General features: G+C 33.7%; 3 protein-coding genes across 3 annotated transcripts; 2 read left to right on the forward strand and 1 right to left on the reverse strand.

Moving 5' to 3' along the window:
- Positions 1–2550: 2550 nt before the first annotated feature.
- Positions 2551–7595, forward strand: LOC133783499 (vacuolar cation/proton exchanger 5-like). Its single transcript, XM_062223143.1, has 13 exons — positions 2551–2806; positions 3214–3372; positions 3548–3811; positions 3908–3975; positions 4072–4100; positions 4517–4713; positions 4799–5011; positions 5160–5294; positions 5763–5879; positions 5961–6014; positions 6283–6399; positions 7030–7126; positions 7242–7595. The coding sequence occupies exons 2-13, from the start codon at positions 3331–3333 to the stop codon at positions 7262–7264; spliced, it is 1356 nt and encodes a 451-aa protein (XP_062079127.1). The 5' UTR covers positions 2551–2806; positions 3214–3330; the 3' UTR covers positions 7265–7595.
- Positions 7596–16462: 8867 nt separating this feature from the next.
- On the forward strand, positions 16463–17190 carry LOC133783501 (heavy metal-associated isoprenylated plant protein 47-like). Its single transcript, XM_062223145.1, has 3 exons — positions 16463–16600; positions 16726–16804; positions 16917–17190. Exons 1-3 carry the CDS (start codon positions 16595–16597, stop codon positions 17060–17062), a joined length of 231 nt encoding a protein of 76 aa, XP_062079129.1. The 5' UTR covers positions 16463–16594; the 3' UTR covers positions 17063–17190.
- On the reverse strand, positions 17153–18839 carry LOC133783500 (uncharacterized). Its single transcript, XM_062223144.1, has 2 exons — positions 18695–18839; positions 17153–17830 (listed from the first exon to the last, which is right to left on the reverse strand). Exon 2 carries the CDS (start codon positions 17797–17799, stop codon positions 17191–17193), a length of 609 nt encoding a protein of 202 aa, XP_062079128.1. The 5' UTR covers positions 17800–17830; positions 18695–18839; the 3' UTR covers positions 17153–17190.
- Between the last annotated feature and the right edge of the window lie 260 nt (positions 18840–19099).

Consider the following 19099-nt stretch of genomic DNA (forward strand, 5'->3'; position numbering starts at 1 on the left):
ATTAGATATTCTCTTAATTCATTCATACATTAATGAAGGCAATTTTTGTTTTTTTATGTGTTCAATTATATTATATTATGTTGACATAATAATTTAGATTTATCTGTCTTCAAATGTCATTTCTGGCTAATTCTTCAAATTCTCACTCTTTTATTCCGTTAGTCCCCAACCACCACTACATTTTCTAGTGTAGTGATTATAGCTTATGTTTGAAAGTGGATGTAGAACTATATATATAAATAATTTATATATATTTAGGGGAATTCCCTTATTGGAACTTTACTTTAAGTTTTATTGGTAGAACTCTCAGTGTTCTCGACATTTGAACAGTTTTCGGTGCGAATTTTTTTTTATGACCGTTTATATTGTAGCTATTTAGAGCATCAGCGCGATTTTCAGAAAATTCTAAATAGTTTACAGTACCGAAAACTTGGTTCAAACATATTATTACATGCATGGCTAATTTTTTTTATGCGCGTGGAAATCAACATGTTTGAACTTAGTTTTCGGTACTGTAAACTATTTGGAATTTTCTAAAAATTTGTAGGATGCTCTAAATAGTTACAATATACACGGTCATAAAAAAAATCGCACTGAAAACTGTTCACGGATTGAGAAACACTGAGAGCCCTACTGGTAGGGCTTAAAGTGAAGCTCTTATAAAATAATTGTCCTATATATTTTATATAGATAAGAAATGCATTTTATTTACTCCTACAACAACTGTAAAATCAATAGTTGAATTGATATATGATTAGTAATTATTCTAGTCTTCACAACATGAAGTCACGGTAGAACTTCTTTTTATCTAACATGGTTCGATAGTTGCTAGGACAAGAAAGACATTAGCTCTTTCAAGGCCAGGGACAAAATCCTAAACTTATAGATATCTACATATAATTAAATCTATATATATATGAAAATAGTCTTTAGTTAGGTATTGAGTTTGGACCCAAAATCCAAGATGTAGTATATGCTAAGAGCATCCCAACGCTTATACCCGCAGAGGTAGCTTGATCATATTTGTTAGACAAAATGCCATGTTGTCATTGCCAAATGAGATTTTTACTTGTTGTAGCTAGAGAGGTTGTCGCTGTCAGGTAACGTTGCCTTCTTTTCTTTTTTCTTGAAAAATTAATAACATTTTATACTGATTTATGTACTTTTGGCAACTCACAAAGTTGCTTGCACTGTTCATACTCTAAGGGCAAGTTTAAACCATAAACACAAAATTGGTGTTGAACCAATATCAAAATGAAGTAATTTGAACACCATATTTTTTTTTCCATTCCCTACAAAATATACATTATATTATTTTATCTTATAAATTAAATAATGTATATTTATATTTATAAAATAGTAATATAAAAAAAAAAAGTTTGACATGATAAACAATACCACATCAATAATATCGTGACACTGTTTATTTTTACTATTTTAACGTGCCAAGTTCAATTATAAGAGTCTCATTGGGCTTATATATGGTAGAATATTAACACCAAATTAGTGTTTTGCAGTACAATTGGACTTAGCCTATCAATACATACATAGTATGATTTAGACAATTAATCATTACTATCTTTTATGGGTAGGTAACTATTTGGTATTCTGTGTTTTTGCAAAGTATCATTTTGGTACCTTTTGTTTTCAATAATACTCATATGGTACCCTGTATTTTAAAATCGTACATATTTGGTAGCCTAAACTCAAATTTAATTAATAAAATTTTACCAATTTAATCAAACTGCTGTCAATTATGTAAGTTCTAAATTTAATTACTTAATTACATATAACCGATGACAGTTTGATCATATTGACAAAATTTTATTCATTAAATCTGAGTCTAGGGTATTAAATATGTATAATTTTAAAATACAGGGTACCAGATGAGCATTATTGAAAACAGAGAGTACCAAACTGATACTTTGCAAAAATATAGAGTAACAAATAAGTAAATTCCCATCTTTTATACATATTCATATCTAAATTAATTAACCTTAATGCATGTCTATGTTTTCTCTCACCACATTCTCATGACATTATGTTCCTAGATGGTTATATATATGTATATATATATATATGGGTGAATATGTCCTTTATATATATATATATATCTCATAAATAGTTGTCCTAATGTCCAATGAAAATTAATTACACTATTTTCGTATATGTATTAAATGCATGTACATATAATTGTTTGTATTGTGCCAATTTTTGAAAAAATCTATCCAACCAACACGTTTGGCCGGCCTTTACTTCAATACCAATTAATCACCATTACATGCTAATAATAATAATAAAAATATTATTATTTTTTTAATTAAACAATGAAAAGCTTTTAATTAGATTTTCTTGTTTGTTTGATACAAATGCAATCATTTTATATAATATGAATAAAACATAAGAATTATACAAAGTGTCGTTTTTGCCAAAAAAGTCATTCTTGCATTTATCATACAAACATTTTCTTAAGAAAAAATAAAGACGAGTTAATTCTTGGACAAATTACAAATGTCAAAACTGGTCCACAAATTAAATAAAAATAGGGAAAAAATTAAATTAAAATGGCAGGGTCGGTTTCCATTTCTCTCTTTGACGAAGTGACCCGAGAACTGCCTTCCAAATTCCATACCTTACTCTTGGTCCTTGGATGATTATCCTTCTCCTCAAAGTCTCAAACCCCAGATAGATAGATTCCATTTCAAGAGTGTGTAGTGTGAGACTCAAGTAATCTTTTCTATGCAGTTGGCACCATTAATCCCGTGAAAGACCAGAGCTTTACTCGAAATTACATGTTTTGTTACTTGTAAGTATATTATTTGATCCGAAACTTGTTTGTTCTTGTTTTCTTTTATGCCATTTGACTTATTAGATGGCCCTTTAGACCTTGGAAAGACTGGTTTTTTTAGTAGATCCCAGACCACCCATTTCCATTTCTGTTGTTTTTATTCTATATATTTGTTAGGTAGAGTAAAAAGCTTTGAACTTGGATCTGGGGTTTGAATTTTACGCACCTATTACTTTTGAATCTTTCAACTTCAAGAATTTGTTTCGGTACAGGAGTAATTTCTCCCCAACTTCAAAGTTTTAATCTTCTGTACTCATTTTATTGGTTGAGGAGACTTTTCTACGGAAGGCGTGTGACTTTGCTAGTCAGAAGCAGTATTTGAATCTTGAGTTGATGGTTCTGAATTGTTTGTTTTCTTGTATCAGATTATCTCGAGACTTTCCTTTTTTCAATTTTAAGGAATTTATGTTATCCGAGATCTGCAGTATTGCCCATTGCTGGGTTTCTTTCAACAAATAGTTTTGTTTTGGATATATGAGTGTATGGAGCGTAATTCATTGGTAGGAATCCGATCTCAACTTGAAGTAAGTTGCTTCTTCATTTTCTTTTTGATACTTTCGAACATAACATAACATGGCAGTTTCTTTCAGTTTATGACTTTTTGGGAAACTTTATAGGCTGAGTATTAATGGAAATTGATTATTATATGGATGAGGAAGCACCCTCTTAAGAGTTATATGACTTTGAATGTTGTTCTAGATGGGTTCATTAGAAAACGGATCAACAAATGACTTGGAAGATGAGACTCTTCGTAGTCCGGAAAATGTAGCTCAGAAGCCTCATTCTACTACTCTAGCAGCAGAACAAGGGATGCATCTCGGATGTTCTCGAGCTCATGTTAAGAAAATCTTCGGGAATGCTGTATATAGGAGCATAAAGATTGTAATTTTTTCAAATAAGTTGAATTTGCTAATGCTTTTTGGGCCATTAGCGATTCTCGTCAATAAACTTACCGGCCATCTAGTGAGTTTAACCTCTCCCAGCTAAGCATTCTTGCAATTCAGATAGCTGTTCTGTTCATGTGATTATATTTTTCCAATTTTGATGTGGAAATTGCAGGGTTGGGTCTTCTTCCTAAGCTTGTTGGGTATAACGCCTTTGGCAGAGCGTTTAGGGTACGCTACAGAGTAAGTGTCTCTCTCTCTGATCTTTTAATTATGTCATAAAAATATGCACTGTTTAGTTAAGTAGGTCATTGATTGATACACTTTTTCTTCTCATAGGCAGTTGGCATTTTACACCGGAGCTACTGGTAACGTTCTTGTAACAATATTATTCATTAAGTCTTCACTTATCTGCACCAGTTTCGGTTGTTTGTTCTTCAAATTATAAATTTGTTTATCTTGTTAAATACTAATAAATACTAGTCTTTGCAAAAGTTTACTTTTTTATGCCCACATTTTGGTGCATCAACTTCAGGCACTTAGGAAAGCAAATAATAGAAATAACTGAAAACTATGAGCAATACTCATAAAGTACTTCTTACCATTGAGGTGAGGAGCAGATGTTGGTTTCCTTTGTTGCCAGTAGCAATTGATCACTTTGTGAGGCCGGATAGTATATAAGGAAATTTTATCTAGTTTTCTGTCTTTCGGACATTCTAGTCGGGAAGGAAGATGAATGCTATGGTAAGATAACCTTGTTGACGTATCAAATTTGGACTTGCAGTTGGGGGTCTTTTAAATGCTACTTTTGGAAATGCAACAGAACTAATTATATCAATCTATGCTCTGAAAAATGGAATGACACGTGTTGTTCAGCAGTCATTGTTAGGCTCAATCCTATCGAACATGTTGCTGGTGCTCGGTTGTGCATTCTTCTGCGGTGGCCTTGTTTTTCATGGGAAGGAGCAATTATTTAACAAGGTGGATATATTTGTTTCTTCTTTCGGGATCGGTAGCTTTGTCCCCTCGAAACAATTATCGTTCTGATTTAAGTTGGTTTATATAGGCAACTGCTGTCGTGAACTCTGGATTGCTTTTGATGGCAGTCATGGGTCTCCTTTTTCCAGCTGTTTTGCACTACACACATTCTGAGGTGCATTTTGGGAAGTCAGAGATGGCACTTTCAAGATTTAGCAGTGTCATCATGCTTCTGGCATATGCTGCATATCTTTTTTTCCAGTTAAAGAGTCAGAGGAATCATTACGTACCTATCGAGGAGGTTGTTTTTTTTTTACTCTATATATTTGTATAATTTATTCTCCGGGTTTATTGGAACCGTTGTGCAGTTTTATGTTTTTGGTTCACTATCAAAAAAAGCTTTACCATTTATGTTTATGATTATGAGTGAATATTTTCTATGAACTCAGGAAGGGAATCAGAATGAAGAGAGCCCAGATGAAGATGAGGTTCCTGAGATATCTAAATGGGAATCAATAATTTGGCTTTCCATTATGACTGCTTGGATCTCAATCCTATCTGAATATTTAGTCAATGCTATAGAGGTATCATCTTTTGACTCCTGATTTCTTCTCTTGAACAGATTTAATAATACCTTGTTTGGTAATGAATTAGAATAGTATCTTCTGGCTCCTTGCAAATGACCCAAAAAAAGGCTTGTTTGTAATATTATAGGAAATATTAGATCGGTATGGACCCTTGTTTGCAATGTTTTGAGTTATTGGAAGGTTGTCAAGCCTAGATGGAGGAGCATGTTTGCATACTAGAGTAGTCCTGGAGTATTATAGAATGTTCAAACCCTTCTTGAATGAGCATATGCTCGCCAAGTCGGGAGCTGTGGTGTAGCCTAGACAGAGGAGCATGTGTGCCTTAAGTCTATTATAGTCTCCAGTATTATTACAAGCATTTCTCATTGCTCTCCATGAGTTGGGAGTTTTGAATGTACTCGTTTAATTATTATTGTCTTCTTTTGTGCCATTGGCATATTTCTGAGTTGACGACTGTTTTTGTAGGGAGCGTCCATCGCACTGAAAATTCCAATTGCATTTATCAGTGTTATTTTGCTCCCAATTGTGGGCAATGCTGCAGAGCATGCTAGTGCTATAATGTTTGCCATGAAGGACAAACTTGTGAGTTAGAACCTTTCTGCTGACTTTGTCTTCCAAGTTTTTGTCTACCATGACTGTTAATCATATTAATCTTCTCTTCAGGACATATCTTTGGCAGTTGCAATAGGTTCTTCAACTCAGATAGCCATGTTTGGGGTATGAATTATCTTTCTGGTTCCACCGAATTGTTTTTTAGTCTAAACACACAAAGTACACAACTTTGACATACGCAACTCTTGGAAATTGAAATGTTCCATTCTTTTATATTGCATTGCATCCACTCGAAGCTAATGCTTCCTAACGAGAAAGATGAAAAAGTGGCGACGGCCAGACCACTTGTTATTGCACATATGGATCGCTATGCATTACTACTACTTGGTTTTGCATTTCTCAAGTTTTATTTGTTTATTTGTTGTCACTGCAGATTCCTTTTTCTGTAGTTGTTGGATGGATTATGGGGCGTCCTATGGACTTGAACTTTCAACTTTTCGAGACTGCAACATTATTTATAACCGTTTTAGTTGTGGCCTTCTTGCTGCAGGTTTGTGTCCACTGGTTTTAGTAAATAGTTCAGAACATGTTAGAGGAAAAGTAACATTTGAATTGTTTTAACATTTACAAGGTATTACAATGATATTAATTAATAAGTTGGTTCCAAGACAAACAACAAGATACTAAAATGATATAGTTTTAATTAGGGTTTATACTTTTTTGGACCCTGTGTTTTTTCCCATTATCTGTTTGGACTTTATGTTTTGACAAATTACTTTTTGGACCCTATGTTTTGTAAAAGGTTTAAAATAGAACCCTAAACTCAATTTTGATGAAGAAAAAATTGAATATAACAATACAGTTTTTGAGCAGAATGATTTTATTTTTGTTCTGAATTGTTAGTTTGGTAAATTATTTGTGATTTTAGTTGAGAAAACATTGACCAAAATCGGGTTTAGCGTTCTATTTTAACAATTTTACAAAATATAGGGTCCAAAAAGTAATTTATTAAAACACAGGGTCCAAACAGATAATAGGAAAAAACACAGGCCCAAAAAGGTATAAACCCTTCTAATTAAGTATTGAATGAACAACTGCAACTAGAGCCTCAACATCTGTGACAGGACTTGTTTATTCTGAACTTACTATATTTGGTTTGCACTGTTGTGTTTTGTTGCAGGAAGGGACCTCTAACTACTTCAAAGGATTAATGCTTATCCTTTGTTATCTAATTGTTGCTGCAAGTTTTTTTGTACATGTAGATCCTACACCAGATGGTCAGTTTTAAGGAACTTCAACTAGTTTTGTTCATTGCTGTTTATCTTCAATTTCTTCTTCTTCATCATCTTTTAATAATAATTCTTTCTCTGGACATGGGATTCGATCGTGTAGATGATTCGCAATTGAAAACGTAGTGTGGATAGGCCTGTTGATTGGAGTGGAAGTTATAGATGACAAATATAAAAAGAGGTGGGAGATGAAGCGCGGTATTACACGAGTTGGAATCATCTTTCTTTCTGTTGTATATATTTCAATTGTGATCATCCATTACACTCTCCATTGTTTCTCTGCTTGTGCCTTGTTCAGTGAATTTCATTGTCCAGGTATCTTGCAGAGCTCTTGCTTGCTTGGATGTTAAATTTCCACTTTGACTTAGAAGCTGAGTGTATATTTACAGGAGAATAATAATCTTGTCATTTTCATAATGATGCAATTTAGTTGAAATGGTTTTCCATTATGCTGCAATATCATCAATTGGCCATATTGATTGCAACCTTAATTTCAGTTATATGGTACCTACCTGCCTGCCTAGTGTTATTCTTCACTCAATGGTAGGTTTGGTCTTGTGATGCTTTATCTCTAAAATAAATGAGAATTGCTAAGGGGCACTATTGGTATTTAACACCACAAGCAGGTGACATACCGTTATTGGTGCAATTCAATATCGGGTCTTACTTATTTGAATTTAATAAGTATTATTATGTATTACTAATTAGTTATGGGTTGTAATTCATGTGGTGTTGGACATTTTAAAGTGTCAAATAGCAACACTCAAAATGAATAAATAAAAAAGAGTTCTTTTACTCTAACCCTGCATTTTCTTGGGCTAAAACTTGCTTTCATTCTTTCCCTAAATCTTTTCTCCATGCTTTGCAGCATTAAATCGTGAACTTTGCATAGGCAAGCACAAAGAAGTTGGAGTACTTAGTGGCATATCTATGGCGACTTGAACTACTAGAATTAAAATTTATCTTAACTATAAAATAATATATTATTTTTCAAGAAATCATAGTAGGATTAAGTTAGCATGTTATGAGTGATTAAATTTGAAATAAAACACCACATTTTGATTTTAAATATTAAAATTATTAAATTAAACCATTCATAAGATGCCACAACATATAGTATTAGGCACCATAACAGTACTCATGAGAAAATGGCAGGGAAAAAAGAAACCAAAAATGAGAATACAACATAAAATTTAAATGGGGGCATTGATTACTTTTGAATTTTCCTTTCATTTAGTCATTACATATAATGTATTTTTCAGTTGTTGAGGATGTGGAAACATGTGATGAGATTTCGTGTTTGGGTTTGAAATGCAAACTTTTCCTGGTTTGGCAGCTTATTATTCATGATGACAAGTCCTATCTTGTACATTTGGGTGTAGGGTTTATCATGACTAATCTATCATATGTTGAAAAGTTTTGAGTTGTCAATGTCCCAAGACCTTTGGGACCTATATTACATTATAGAGTAATGATATGTGCACTCAAAATATACACCAAAACATTACACATAGTGATGTGTCAGTTTGACCTAACCAATCACATTTATTAAAACTAGGACCCACTGTTTTAAAAAGTAATGACACGTCACTGTGCATAATGTTTGGGTGCATATTTTTGGTGCACATATCATTACTCTTACATTATAATACCGGAATGAAAATCCAAGACATAATACAAATACACACCAACAATAAATTCTAGAGTAGAAGAACTTTCTCACATTTAATGTGGGGGCTTGGTTTGTTAGACTTGTAAGAACAGAAGAATAGCAAGACAATTGAATATTGAAAGGCCAACTCATTTCTTAGATTTCATGGATTCACATTATATCACATCAGAACCATCTTGTTTTACTTGCCTTCTTCACCAAGTTTTCTTTTGGCGGAGTCAAACAATCTATTTTGTAATATATATTGACTTGGTTTATAATGTATGTCATGTGGTAGAGAAAAATCTATAAGAACCATAATATGACTAATTAATTAACTACATATTAGGTTGAGTAAAAGAAAAGCAGAGAAGTGGATAACCAACTCATTGGACAATATAGGTTAAGATACAGTTGTGATACAATGTTCACACTTGACACTATATAAAGACTCTTTACTATGAAATAAATAGCTGTATCAAACAATCAACAAAGAGCATATACAGAACAGAGAATTTGAGTTTTGTGAAGCATAAAATGAAGGTAAACCATCTTCTTTATTAACTTCATATTCTTACTATCATAATACTTGTTGAATGCATTCATCTACCATTTTCTTCTAAGTCCTTAATTCTTGTGGTTCTCCCTCCCTCCAATGAATATTGCAGCAAAAAATAGTGATAGAAGTGAGTATGAAATGCCAAAAATGTCGGTCCAAGGCATTGCAGATAGCTGTTGTAAAAGATGGTAACTTAACCACAATCAACTTGATTTTCTCTCTTTCATATTGAAACTTGTATTTTGAGAGCAAGAAACATGGCTTGTTTACTCTACTTATTATGTGTAATGTTCTTACTAGGTGTTATCTCAGTGGCTTTGAAAGGGGAAAGCAAAAATCAAATAGAAGTGATTGGAGAGGGAGTTGTTGATGCAGTTGGCTTGGCTCAAACTTTGAGGAAAAAGGTTGGATATGCAAACATAGTGACAGTGGAACAACTGAAATAAAATTCAAAAATCTGATATATTGTTTCTTTTTCACTCATATGGTTTTGTATCCTTAGAATTATGTATGTGTCTATTAGAACCCATCAAAGATTTCAAATCAATAACTTATATGTGTTAAGTTAGTTATCAATAATGAATGGTTACACAAAAACCTGGATTGATTAATAGTCTGATTTTCAAAGAACAAGACCCACATGGAAGTAGAATTGATGCTGGCTGTAAAGCATCATCATCATCCATTGTTGTCTGTATTGATTGACTCTGGTGCTACACATTCATTTGTTTATAGTAAAGTGATTGATAGACAGTGTAGGTCTAGTGAGTATTATATTGCGGGGTTCGGGGCTATACTGCCTACAGAGGAACTGGTAGTTTCTAGGAGATGTATTAGAGCACTGCCAGTGATGGTGGACAGTAGGGAACTATCAGTAGATTTGATTGAGTTGGATATGGATGATTTCAACATGATTTTGAGGATGGATTGGCTAGTCAGATATAGGGCCACTATAGATTGCAGGAAAAAGATGGTGACTTTTGAGCCATAGGGTGAGAACCTCTTTGTTTTTGTGGGTACTATGCATGAACCCCGCATTCCTATGATATGAGCATTGAGGGCTAGGGACCTATTACAAGGAGGTTGTATATGTTTTCTGGCCAGTGTGGTGGATACCACTAGAGTCATGCCGGTGGGCCCAGGAGAGACTAGACTGGTATACGAGTTTTTGGATGTGTTTCTTGAGGACTTAACGGGATTGTCGCCGCACAGGGATATCCAAATCATCATTGAGTTAGCACCAGGTACAGAACTAGTGTCAAGGGCACCATACAGGATGGCTCCGGTAGAGCTAAAGGCGTTGAAGATACAATTACAAGAGCTACTAGATTTGGGATTTATCAGACCTAGCTCCTCACCATGGGGTGCTCCGGCTTTATTTGTGAAGAAAAAGGATGGGACTCTGCGGATGTGTATAGACTACATGGAGTAGAATAAGTTAACCATGAAGAACAAGTACCCACTGCTGAGGATAGATGACCTGTTCAATCATAATGCATGTAAGACAAGGTACATGCATTATGAGTTCTTGGTCATGTCGTTTGGATTGATCAATGCCCCAGCAACATTTATGGATCTGATGAACATGGAGTTCAAGGATTTCTTAGATCAGTTTGTGATTGTCTTCATCGACGACCTCCTGGTTTACTCTTGTTCAGAGGTGGAGCATGAGCAGCACCTCTGACTGGTATTGCAAAGATTGAGGGAGCATCAGTTATATGCTAAATTTAAGAAGTGTGAGTTCTGGCTACTAGAGGTAACATTTCTTGGACATATTATGTAATATCCAACATTTTCATAATACATTTATTTATAATAAATCAGAGTTTTAATACATAAAATGTACAAGTTTACAAATTTAAGAAATAGTAATGGAAAAATAGTGTTTAAAATATGATTTTATGTTTTTAATGAGATTAAAGAGAGAGAAACTTGAGTAGTCAAGTATTGGACCCAAATGTCATATAATTTTAATTGGGGATTTTTATAAAATTAAGAAAGTTTTGCTAAAGGGCTTATTTGAAAAGAATTTTAATATTTTGGGTTCAAGTGTAATTTAAAAAAAAAAGGCTTCAGCCTTTCTTTTTTACCCGAGTCTCTCTCTCTCTCCTCAGAAAACCCCTCTCTCTCTCTCTCTCTCCTCTGCGTATTACTGTTGCCGACGACGCAGGAGTACTTTCCGGCCACCATTTTTAGCCACGCGCCGAATCGTTGGATTCAGAGGCCTCCGAACTATCGACCCACGCGGGAATCTAGAGCTCACTCGCCGATTAAACGCCTCAACCACTCGATTTAAGTTCGGCCACCCCGCGACTTCAAAGTTGCGATTCGGCCACCTCGGGCATCCGTTTGCCGATCCGTCACCACCATCGTGCTCCTCGTGTTGTGGGCTTCAAAACCCAATAACTTGTTCCTACATCTACCATAGTTGGGTGGTGGGCCCACCACGAGCCACCGCGATCCACTGTAGACCGACGGTCGAAACTTAGTGTTCGAGGTTCCGAAGTACGTTTTGAGTCTCAGAAAATCATCGTTTGACTTATTGTGGAACCCGATCATTTTGGTATAATTTCTTTAACCTATATATTGTGATTTAATTATGATTGATTAGAGTAATTGTTATTATGTGTATTTATAGTATATAATTATATATTATTGATATATGGAATATTTTCTGTAATTTACTGGCTGTCTGGGATTATATATATTTTTAAAACAGGTTTTGATTTTGGAATTGTCCACTTTATAGCCGTTGTGCTGTCTAATTTTCTAGAAAATATTAGATATTAAATAAAGTATAAAAATACATATTTAATTGATTTTATATTAATATGGAAATTATTATGATTAAGTAATTTTAATTATTATTGTTATTATTTTGTTAAGTAAATCAAGAATACAGATTCATATATATATATATATATGAAAAGTATGATTTATAGTAAACCTATTATCTAACCATTATTATTGTATATTAATATTTGAATATTAAAATAATATCAAATATTAGCTTCTTACAGTTATTGATATTTGTAAGACCAGTGAAGTTTGGAGAAAGTATATTTATTATATCACTGGAATTGATATTATGACTAATTAATAATAATATAAATATTTATATTTATATTATTATCATTATATTGATTATTACAACTTTATGTTAAAAATATGATTTTTTTTATAAAATGACTATTTGAATATATACATCCATATACGTATTGCTATTGAAGTATTTTGTTATTAATATCGAAATAAGTTTAATTATAGACGATAATTATTATTTTTGTTGGGATTATTATTATTATTATCATAAGGGTACATTATCTTATGAGCAAGGTTTAAAGCATAGTTTTATATGAAGAGTTATTTGCATTACGTTGATAATAATTTATTATTATCATTTATATAGTTTCTGGTATTATTAATATACACTATCAATAGTGTATATTTATGATTTTGATAGAATTTAATAAATGATGTGCCTTGAATAGGATTTGTATGGATTTGATTGATTGACTCTTGGTGAGGAATTTTAAAATAAGCTAAGGACCTAAGGTAAGTAAATCTCACATTTTGTGCTTAAGTGTAAGATGCATGACTACATTGATTGTGTACATCTGATGAGTTAAGTATGGTATGATGATGATGCATATGATAAGTATGTGAAAAATGGTTATATGAACACCATAAGGGTGTTGTGTGATATGTAATTGATGAATTCTGTGATATGTGAAAGATGTCTTACTTGGTTAAGAATGATATGAATTATGTGCAAGTATGTGTTCTTATGTTGATGGATATGTGGATTACTCTATGTTCATGATTTGTTATATGTTATGATATATGAAGCGTTTAAGTTTTTAGGCTTGAAACCTTAGACCTGAGCCATAGCTCTACGTTAAGGTATAACAACGCCACCAACCCAAAGCTTCATGTATTATGACTAAAGATGTTTTGAGTTATATGAGATGTGATACAATGCCTTGATTGAATACCATCAACATGAGTCATGAACACGAACATTGGCATTTCAGCATCAGCATGTATGCATGACATGTACAGTTATGTGATACATTATTATGTGATATAAGACCATGCATATGAATATGAGAAAAGTTATGAAAAGTCTTATGTAAAGTTAAACATTTTAATGACACAAGGCTTAAGCAAAGTGATAATAAGATGTTTAAAAAGGGTGCCACTATTTTGATGAAGCAATCAAGTAAGTTCAGTAAAGAAGACGGAAGTCTATAAGACTTATAGTGGCTGCCCACTAGTGTGGGCTAGGTCAGAGTTGACCATTCAGATATGTTTGCCATGTTTCCGTCTTTCTCCTCCATATGTGTAATAAGTATGGCAGCTATGGCAACGATGAAATGAGTGTTATGATGAGCCTAGCTGAGATGATGGCTAGCCGGAGGAGAACCCATGGGATTCTATATGATATGTGTAACAAGCCCTGCAGGCATTGGCTGAATCAAACAGTGTGCACAAGTGATATTGGGCCCATAAAAATGTGAAACTAAAAGAAAGAGCATAAAAGTAAAGTTTGAAAGTGCATGAGCAATAAATGAAATGCACAAGTATATAAGTCAGCATATTAGTATATGTGCACTACAAACTCACGACATTCATGTGTATGTGTATGCATGAGATTTGCTTACTGAGCGTTAGCTCATTATGTTATTTTCCAACATTTTTCCAGGTGTGGCTTTAGCTGTTGAGCAACTTGTGGAGCACGGACTCAGTAGCAATGCAATAATGGTTTAGAGTTTTCATATGGCTGCCTTAAATTTAAAGTATTCATACGTGTAATAATTTCTTCTAATAAGTTTATATAAAAGTTTTAAATTTTTCTGTATTTCTTCGTATCATTTTATTTAATTCTTTTGGTCAAGTGCCTTACATACTCGTAAACCCTAGAATTACGAGTATGTGGCAGACGTACCCTACCTTAGGGACGTTACATATTATCAATGGATATAGGATTAAGGTGGATCCGGTCAAGGTAGAAGCATTTAGGGATTGGCCGAGGAACGCCTCAGAGGTTAGGAGTTTCCTTGGATTAGCTGGATATTACAGACAGTTTGTGGAAGGGTTTTCAAAGATTGCCACAACATTGACTGAGTTGACGTAGAAGAATTTGAAGTTCACATGGTCAGACAAATGTGAGGGTAGTTTCCAGGAATTGAAGCGATGATTTATTACTACTCCGGTGCTGAGTCTTCCTTCAGACGGGGACAAGTTTGTAGTATACTGCGATGCATCAAGACTGGGGTTGGGATATCATCATCAGCCTACATTGTCTATCAATCACTCCAACTAGTTTTGTTCATTGCTGTTTATTTTCAATTTCTTCTTCTTCTTCTTCATCTTTTAATAATTCTTTCTCTGGACATGGGATTCGATCGTGTAGATGATTCACAATTGAAAACGTAGTTGATAGGCCTGTTGATTGGGGTGGAAGTTATAGATGACAAATATAAAAAGAGGTGGGAGATGAAGCGCGGTATTACATGAGTTGGAATCATCGTTCTTTCTGTTGTATATATTTCAATTGTGATCATCCATTACATTCTCCATTGTTTCTCTGCTTGAGCCTTGTTCAGTGAATTTCATTGTCCTGGTATCTTGCAGAGCTCTTGCTTGCTTGGATGTTAAATTTCCACTTTGACTTAGAAGCTGAGTGTGTATATTTACAGGAGAATAATAATCTTGTCATTTTCATAATGATGCAATTTAGTTGAAATGGTTTTCCATTATGCTGTAATATCATCAATTGGCCATATTGATTGCAACCTTAATTTCAGTTTATATGGTACCTGCCTGCCTAGTGTTATTCTTCACTCAATGGTAAGTTTGGCCTTGTGATAAGGAGGATGTAACATACTTCTATTGGTGCAATGCAATATCGAGTTTCACTTATTTGAATTTAATAAGTATTAGGTGTCAAATAACAACACTCAAAATAAATAAATAAAAAAGAGTTCTTCTGCTCTAACCCTACATTTTCTTGGGCTAAAACTTTCATTCTTTCCCTAAATCTTTTCTCCATGCTCTGCAACATTAAATCATGAACTTTGCATAGGCAAGCACAAGGAAGTTGGGGTAACTTAGTGGCATATCTATGGCTAGAATGATAATTTGAATTAGACATGATAATACGACTTAAACTACGGTAATTAAAATTTATCTTAACTATAAAGTAATATTTTTTTGCAAGAAAACTTAGTAGGATTGAGTTGGCATGTTATGAGTGCTTAAATTTGAAATAAAACACCACATATTTTGATTTTAAATATTAAAGTTATTAAATTAAACCATTCACCACAACATGTAGTATTAGGCACCATAACAATACTCATGAGAAAATGGTAAGGAAAAAAGAAACCAAAAATGAGAAAACAACATTAAATGGGAGCATTGATTACTGTTGAATTTTCCTTTCATTTAGTCATTACATGGTAAATAATCAAATGGCTATAATCAAACCATTCCTGGTTTGGCAGCTTATTCTTTATGATGAAAAGTCCTATCTTGTACATTTGGGTGTTGGGTTTATTATGACTATCTATCATATGTTGAAAAGTTTTGAGTTGACAATGTCCCAAGACCTTTGGGACCTAAATTACAATATAATACCGGAATGAACATCCTAGACATAATACAAATACACACCAACAATAAATTCTAGAGTTGAAGAACTTTTTCACATTTAATGTGGGGGCTTGGTTTGCTGAACTTATTAGCTAATGTTCATTAAATTTGACTTGTAAGAACAGAAGAATAGAATAGCAAGACAAACGATTGGAATAGTAAATATTGAAGGGCCAACTCATTTCTCAGATTTCATGGATTCACATTATATCACATCAGAACCATCTTGCTTTACCTGCCTTCTTCACCAAGTTTTCTTTTGGCCGAGTCAAACAATCTATTTTGTAATATATATTGACTTGGTTTATAATATATGTCATGTAGTAGAGAAACATCTATAAGAACCATAATATGACTAGTTAATTAACTACATATTAGGTTGAGTAAAAGAAAAACAGAGAAGTGGATGACCAACTCATTGGACAATATAGGTTAAGATTCAGTTGTGATACATTGGCATTTACTATGTTAGAACAATGTTCACACTTGACACTATTTAAAGACTCTTTACTATTACATAAATAGCTGCATCAAACAATCAACAAAGAGCATATATAGAACAGAGAATTTGAGTTTTGTGGAGCATAAAATGAAGGTAAACCATCTTCTTTATTAACTTCATATTCTTACTATCATAATACTTGTTGAATGCATTCATCTACCATTTTCTTCTAAGTCCTTACTTCTTGTGGTTCTCCCTCCCTCCAATGAATATTGCAGCAAAAAATAGTGATAGAAGTGAGTATGAAATGCCAAAAATGTCGGTCCAAGGCATTGCAGATAGCTGTTGTAAAAGATGGTAACTTAACCACAATCAACTTGATTTTCTCTCTTTCATATTGAAACTTGTATTTTGAGAGCAAGAAACATGGCTTGTTTACTGTACTTATTATGTGTAATGTTCTTACTAGGTGTTATCTCAGTGGCTTTGAAAGGGGAAAGCAAAAATCAAATTGAAGTGATTGGAGAGGGAGTTGTTGATGCAGTTGGCTTGGCTCAAACTTTGAGGAAAAAGGTTGGATATGCAAACATAGTGACAGTGGAACAACTGAAATAAAATTAAAAAATCTGATATGTTGTTTCTTTTTCACTCATATATGGTTTTGTATCCTTAGAATTATGTATGTCTATTAGAACCCATCAAAGATTTCAAATCAATAACTCATATGTGTGTGTTAGTTATCATTAATGAATGGTTACACAAAAACCTGGATTGATTAATAGTCTGATTTTCAAAGAACAAGACCCACATGGAAGTAGAATTGATGCTGGCTGTAAAGCATCATCATCATCCATTGTTGTCTGTAAAGATATTACCTTGGTCTTACCCCTCCTCATCAACAAAGGATACCCCATTTTCGTTAAGTCGGAAGAATCAACAGAGAAATAATCACCACACCGGCATTGGTTAAAAAAATGAATCATATTTCCTTCATCTTCATCTTCAAGTTCAACCATCATATCTTCTAAGGTCACTTCTTCTGCATCATCATCCTGCCTTAAAGCTCGTCGTAACTCACTATCATAAAGCGATCGTGACTTTGGATTGCTGAGTATTTCCCAAGCCTTCTGTACCTTGAGAAAATTTTCCTCTGAAGTTGAACAACCATTGCCATTGTCATTGCCTCCTGAAGGAGGAATCATCTCAGATTCATTTTGCAACTTGTCAGGATGAGACTTGAGGATGGCAGACCGGTAGCATCTGCGAATTTCGTCATAAGTTGCATCTTCTTTAACAGATAAAATGTCATAGTGAGTTTCCTGAATGCTACTGCTGCTCTTGTCAACAAGCATAGTTGTTGCTTTTCTTTTTTATCAGATTTTGCTGAAAATGCAAATCAAACATGTTTCGTTTTAGAATTTACTTGAAATTTGAAAAATAGATAAACCTCAATAAAATAAAAAACATAGCAAGGAACCATTAAGAAGAAGCACAAATTCCCAAAAAGGTGCAGATATTAATAATGATGAATCAATAAAGATAAAAAGAATTACACCAAAAAATACAACATCAACTATCTCTGGACATTTAAGATAAATCCAGTACAGTTTGAGTTGCTCCCAACTGAGAGAATCATTGACAATATTGAAAATTATTACTCAAATTCAAAATGCAACAACAAACATGGATCACTAGAAATAAATCCCTACCTACTTTTGAACATCCAAGTTCTGTAGGTAGGCAGACAACAAGGTTGTTAAGATTCAGAGAATGACACCAACTACTATAACTCTATTTATACCCTTTCTTCTATTTGATCCTAAAGAAACAGTCTTGCTATTCTACAACCTTAGCCATGAAATCAAACAAAGAAAAATTCCATCTCAGGTAAGACATTAGAGGTCACAGAAGAGCATATAGACTCACAGGCAAAGCCAATTGAGATTTTAGAAAAATTGGTTGGTTCTTCTTGGCTTAGGGTTAGGGGTGGCTCAACAACAACAACAATACATAAGTCAGTGGTTGGATTTGGAGTTGGACCAGCAGAGTAAAGACTGTTTATTTCCATATCACGAAGCCTAAATTTCACCAAAAATTATACCTTTTCACATAAAGCTGGTGATGAGTTTGAAAATTCAAAACCCCAATAACAAATCATCTACAGCACATGATTCTGATTCTCACACACAACACAAATATCATCTAGAACAGAACAAAGAGCATTTACAACATAGTGTCGAGCATTACCAAAAGCCTCCGTTGATTGATGGAAAGAGCAGACCACCCACCACCGTGAGGAGCTGCTGCTCTCGTCGGAGACTCCCTCCTCCGCCGCCTGCTCTTCAAACTCAGAGTACGAACGGAATGAGGTCACGACTTACAATAATTTTGTTTTTTTAATAAAAATATTTATATTTATGAAACTGAAGAACGGGTCGGGTCGGGTCGGGTCGAACCTCTCTTGTATGGTTATATATTTACTTGCCCCGCCCCAATTAACGAGGGGCCAATGTATAAATAATATATGTTTTTTCTTAATTTTTGAGAGAGCAAATAAATTTTGGACAATTTTCATATAAGAACTTCACTTTAAACTTTATTGGTGAGACTCTTTAGTGTTTTGACCTGTGAACAGTTTTCGGCGTAATTTTT

This window comes from Humulus lupulus, chromosome 6 (assembly GCF_963169125.1).
Source record: "Humulus lupulus chromosome 6, drHumLupu1.1, whole genome shotgun sequence".
NCBI classification, from domain to species: domain Eukaryota; kingdom Viridiplantae; phylum Streptophyta; class Magnoliopsida; order Rosales; family Cannabaceae; genus Humulus; species Humulus lupulus.

Coding starts and splice junctions, on each gene's coding strand:
- LOC133783499 (XM_062223143.1), top strand. CDS start 3,331: ATGGAGCGTAATTCATTGGTAGGAATCCGATCTCAACTTGAA. Junction 5,880..5,960: donor TTGCCATGAAGGACAAACTT/GTGAGTTAGAAC, acceptor TCTTCTCTTCAG/GACATATCTTTGGCAGTTGC. Junction 7,127..7,241: donor TGTAGATCCTACACCAGATG/GTCAGTTTTAAG, acceptor TCGATCGTGTAG/ATGATTCGCAATTGAAAACG.
- LOC133783501 (XM_062223145.1), top strand. Junction 16,805..16,916: donor GATAGCTGTTGTAAAAGATG/GTAACTTAACCA, acceptor TGTTCTTACTAG/GTGTTATCTCAGTGGCTTTG.
- LOC133783500 (XM_062223144.1), bottom strand. CDS start 17,799: ATGCTTGTTGACAAGAGCAGCAGTAGCATTCAGGAAACTCACTATGAC.